The sequence below is a fragment of the Triticum dicoccoides genome, chromosome 6B, assembly GCF_002162155.2.
Source record: "Triticum dicoccoides isolate Atlit2015 ecotype Zavitan chromosome 6B, WEW_v2.0, whole genome shotgun sequence".
NCBI lineage: Eukaryota > Viridiplantae > Streptophyta > Magnoliopsida > Poales > Poaceae > Triticum > Triticum dicoccoides.
In genome coordinates, this window is record NC_041391.1 from 719,568,529 (window position 1) to 719,574,100 (window position 5,572).

Sequence of the window (5,572 nt, forward strand, 5' to 3'; positions counted from 1 at the left end):
ACAGCCGTGGCTAGAACGTGCGCCACTACCTGCACTACTACACCCGCTACTAGCACTAACACGGCTTGACCGTGGATACAACTGCTCATGGTCACCACGCACACACGCACAGACTATGTCTGCTGACACCCCGCCGCAGTCGTGCCGTCGTTGGAGGAGACGCAAAGACTGGAGCGGAACTCGCGGAATATATCTGATGGCAGCCCCTTGGTCATCACGTCGGCGAACTGCTGTCGCATGGGGACATGCAGAACACGAAACTCGCCCAACGCAACGCGCTCTCGGACAAAGTGAATGTCGAGTTCGACGTGCTTCGTGCGCCGGTTGTGAACAAGGTTGCTGGAGAGGTAGACCGCCGAGATGTTGTCGCAGAAGACCAGGGTGGCGGAGCGCACCGGGCAGAGTAGTTCACCGAGAAGCTGTCGGAGCCAGACGCACTCAGCGACTGCATTGGCCACGGCACGGTACTCAGCCTCCGCGCTGGACTGGGAGACTGTGGCTTGCCGCTTGGAAGACCAGCTGACGAGGGCGTCGCCGAGGTAGATGCAGTAGCCGGTGGTGGAGCGCCGGGTGTCCGGACACCCAGCCCAGTCCGCATCTCTCTCTCCAACTACACTTGCGCCCAGACGCTCCCTGACGCTGTCCAGCCACTGCGCCACCGTCGCCCAACCTGGTCGCGCGCCTCCGCCGCCACTAGTCGCGCGCTCGGGCGCGGGCTGGATCCGCGCAGAGGTAGGCGTCGGCCCTGCAACACCTCAGCCGTGGCGGCCGCGTCCGCCGCCCCTAGTCGCGCGCCCGGGCGTGGGCTGGATCCGCGCGGAGGTAGGCGTCGGCCCCGCAACAACTCAGCCGTGGCGGCCGCGTCCGCCGCACCTAGTCGCGCGCCCGGGCGTGGGCTGGATCCGCGCGGAGGTAGGCGTCGGCCCCGCAACACCTCAGCCGTGGCGGCCGCGTCCGCCGCCCCTAGTCGCGCGCCCGGGCGTGGGCTGGATCCGCGCGGAGGTAGGCGTCGACCCCGCAACACCTCAGCCGTGGTGGCCGCGCCCGTCGCCGGCCCCACCACCACCCAGACAACAGGCGGACGGACCGGCGCAGGAGCTCATCCGCATGCGTAGACGTGCAGGTGCCCTTCGTCTTGGCCGGAGAAGCCCCGTCAGCTCCGATTTTTTTTCAAAAGAAATGCTATATCCGCTCGACATGGGTACGCCTGCGTTTGGGAGAACATACCGACGCAAAACAAAAAGCGGACAAAAGTGTCCGCTAGGTCGATTCAAACGAAAGAAAAGCGGACAAAATCCGTGTCCGTTTGAATCGCTGCGTGGAGTTGCTCTTACACTTAGAGTAATTACAATAAATTCATGTAAGCAGTCTATAAGAATTAAAATATTTTTTTTGCTAGCATGGAGTAGAGAGAAGAGGAGTGAGAGAATAAGAGCCATCTCCAACATGTGCTCCTAGGCACTATGTAAGTGTGAGAAGTGGGCCATGTAGTAATAAAGTATCACATTTTTATATTTAACCATTGTACTTGCCGGCTATAAATTTGGCTATAGATAACATGACAATATCATATAACCATCAGCTGGCTGTAGCATTGACATTACTTTTAAAAGCTGAGTACGGTGTCGAGAAAAAATCAGGTCATGGTTGGCTGGCGACGTGCTCGTTTGATCAATCACTGATTGTGGCTGGCGATCTTATCCATCGCTCGAAAATTCTTTTCTAATAAATTTACATTAGCTGGCGTTTATCTGCTTGTGAAAATACAGAAGAATATATACGATTCTGCCATTTCAACGCTGAGACTTTTACTTATTTGTTTTGCTGCAGTGGTCGGTGGATTTTGTTGACATGGGCGCACAACCCCTCCATTCGGTGGATTATTGGTATAAGAAACAACAGCTTGAACTAGTTGACGCCTGGTTAGCAGAACCGAGCTGGACCGATGGCGGATGCGGAGGCGCCCGCGGCGAAGCGGCTGGCACGCGCGGGCAGCTTCTCGGGCGTGTGGTGGAAGCTCGGCGACCCCGCCGGGGACCCGGCCGCGGTGGAGCGCCGGCTGCGCGCCGTCGCCGACGAGGAGGCCGCCGTCCGTGCCCGCATTAGCAGGCGCCACGCCGGCGCCCGCGGCGTCCGGCGCGGCATCGCCGTCGCCTCCCTTGCCATCGAGGTCCGTCCGTCACCTACCTTCATCGTCTGCTAACTTTTTCATCCATCCGTTGCTTCCATCAGCCGGCATCTCATCTCATATTCTCATCTGACCACCCCCTGTACATTTATTCACCATTTCGGCATGCTGGCCAGGTGGTGGCGTTGGTGCATGCTTACTGGACGGCGAGGCGGCGGCGCGTGGCCGGCTGGAGCAGGAAGCTGCTGCTCCTGCTTGCGCCTCCCCTGCTCGCCGTGCCGGCCTCGGCCGCCGCCGTCTTGGCCGCATTCGCCAGGCTCCACAAAATGTGTAAGTTCATACAGAATCAATCAAGCACAGTAAAGAAATCAGCATCTCCGATGGTGGTCTAACAGATACGCTAGATACATCCGTTTGAGCGACAAGTAATATGGATCGGAGTACGTAGTTCTCTTCTGATGAAATTCTGCATGTTGCAGTTGACGCGCGGGACGAGCAGCGGCTGAGGGCGCTGCTGGCGGAGCGCAAGGCCAAGATCGGGCAGTTCAGGGGCAGCCACCACAACATGCAGAAGCTCATCGAGGTCTCCACTGTACGTCCTGCTCCTCTCCTCTGCATCTGCATACACACATTCATACATACATCTACCATGCTGTGATCTGAGGCCCATCATCATATGAATCGTGATGGATGGATGGATGGATGCAGAAGTACGATCCAGATGCTGCTGCTGCTAGTTCCGACCAGCCGGTCGTGGCCGCGGCCGCCGCTGCCTCCGGGAGGATCAAGCGGAGCCACTCGCGGCTGAGCTTCCACATCGGAGACGACTGACTCAACCTCCATCCACCTTCTCTGCATCATCCATGGCGCCGCCGACGACATCACATCATGCGTGGAACACTTATTTGTCTTCACCGTCCGTCAGTACTGTAAATCTGCAACGTGCTGCCACGAGCCTAGTGGCACTACCATCATACTCATACGTGCAGACACATTGGTTAGTTGGTTGGTTGTACGCTTGGGCTTTTGAATTGGGGCACTTTCTTACGATTCAATTCGGGTTGTGCTGTGAGCCAGCCTTTGTGGGCTGGCATATATTACGTGCATTGCTGGGCTGGCATGGCACACCATCATCATGCTACTAGCTTGGATGCATGTCTGTCCTCAGATCTTGGCATGCCAGAACGTGCCCATCATAGCCACAACCACAGCAGAAATGTACACATATAATATGAACCAGGTAGAAAGAGGCTTGGCTCAGTGGTTAGGCATTGCAGCTGTGCAGTCTAACCATCCTAGCTCGATTCCTAAAACTGACAGGTGATACACAGGGGTTTTCCCTCATACCGGCCCTAGAGTGTATTGAGGAATTATAGGATCATGTGCCTATTATTCTTGATTCTAACTCCACGAGCCCAACTACTGGCCGCCCTTTCAAATTTGAACTGGGATGGTTGCACCGGGAAGGCTTTGAGGACATAATCAACAATGTATGGGCTCGTAGAAGAGAATGATATCCCCACGACACCTTTTTCTGAAGAGGCCCACAATTGGTCGTACACCTATTCAGAGATGAAACTTTAAAATAAGGGCAACAAGGCAACACCTCTCTGGATGGGCGAAACATGCCAATGGGATGTACAAAAAGAAAAAACAACACCTATCCATTATTATTAACGACCTCAACAAAATCGCAGAGACTCACATCTTGTCGCAACAAGAGATTGAATTGAAAAATCAATCCAATGACAAAGTTGCACGTCTTTTGCAAGAAGAGGAAATCAAATATTACCAAAGATCTAAAGCAGACTTCATCTTGAAGGGAGACAATAATACATATTACTTCCAGCTCGTCACCAACGGTCGGCATTGGAAGAAGTGTATTTTTAGTCTTCAACAAGATGAGGGGCGGATCGAAGGTCAGGCAGAGCTCAAAAGTTATATCGCCAAATACTACTAATCTCTGTTCGGGGGGTCAGATGAAAGTAATTTCACACATGACGAAGCCCGAATAGACGGCATTGCATAAGTCACGGTAGAAGAGAACGATATCCCCACGACAGCTTTCTCTGGAGAGGAGGTGAGAGATGCGGTGTTCCAAATGAAACATAACAAAGCTCCAGGTCCGGATGGTTTCCCCACAGAATTCTATCAGAATTTCTGGGAGGTCATCAAGACTGACCTTTTGGAATTGTTCAATTGTCTTCATGCCGGTCAACTTGATCTATTCAGGCTTAACTTTGGTGAGATCGTTTTATTGCCGAAAATTAAGGAGGCTGAGCGGATCCAACAATATGGACCCATATGCCTCCTTAATGCTAGCTTCAAAAAATTTCACCAAAGTGGCTACTAATAGGCTCAACACGGTTGTTGACCATGTCATCTAGTCATCTCAAACGGCTTTCATGCAAGGCAGAAATATACTCGACGGAGTAGTAATCCAACATGAGACTGTTCACGAGATGCACCGAAAAAACATGAGTGGAGTAGTTTTCAAGATTGACTTCGAAAAGGCCCATGACAAGGTCAACTGGTCTTTTCTTCAACAGGCTCTGAGAATGAAAGGATTATCTGAGAATGAAAGGATTCTCTGATAAATGATGCCGTGCGCCCTGCCTTGGGAAACAGTTAACGAAGTCAGAGAACTTGACACGGCATAGTGGCGGAGGGTCAAAGCGCCTTCAGAGACATGTGGTTAATATATATTAAAATACATGGATTGAACATGTATAAAAAAATGGCGTAGTCATATTTGTCTTGCAAAACAATTTTGTTTCATATGTCTATATACTACTTTTATAGACATACAATATGTGAAAATCATAGTTAAACTTGTGCAAATGATGACCATAAAAGTCAATTGACGCCTTGTATTTTAGGAAGGAGGGAGTAAAACGAAGACAACATGGAGAGAAAGCAAAAAGGTGATTAGTTGGTCAGTAGTTGGTGGCGATACACGAATACAGTAGTACGCTAATTTATATGTAATTAGCGTATAATGACCAGGGCTTCATGGATGATAAATATTATTCACATGTCGAAAGAGATGGTGCTATTGGGTGAGTTGTAGAAGGTGGCAGCTCCGTTGAGCGGCTGCATGAACCAGGCGTTCCGATTGGAGACACTACGACGGTAGAGTTATCTGGAAGAGACGAGTGGAGCCGAAGAGTATATAGCAAGATGCTATGTCGATAATTCACGTGTGTACATGCGGCCACGCGAGGACATTATCCACACCGCATGTTGTTGCGTGATTCGTGCAAACTGAATACCGGCGGGCTATATAATGATTTCCGTCTCACCATATAGCATTCCGTATAGCGTGTATTTGCATCTGACACATGCAGCATGCCAGTTGCATCTGACACATGCAATTAACCACTAACCCATTACAACGGCTATCTGCAGCATGCTCCTCTCCTTTCTCCTCTTTAAATCACTCTG

At 51.6% G+C, this 5,572-nt stretch overlaps 1 protein-coding gene across 1 annotated transcript; it reads left to right on the plus strand.

Annotated features, from left to right (window-relative positions):
• Window positions 1-1,945: 1,945 nt before the first annotated feature.
• LOC119321671 (uncharacterized protein At2g24330-like) lies at window positions 1,946-3,283 on the plus strand. Its single transcript, XM_037595252.1, has 4 exons — window positions 1,946-2,170; window positions 2,305-2,458; window positions 2,608-2,720; window positions 2,837-3,283. The coding sequence occupies exons 1-4, from the start codon at window positions 1,946-1,948 to the stop codon at window positions 2,957-2,959; spliced, it is 615 nt and encodes a 204-aa protein (XP_037451149.1). The 3' UTR covers window positions 2,960-3,283.
• Window positions 3,284-5,572: the final 2,289 nt, after the last annotated feature.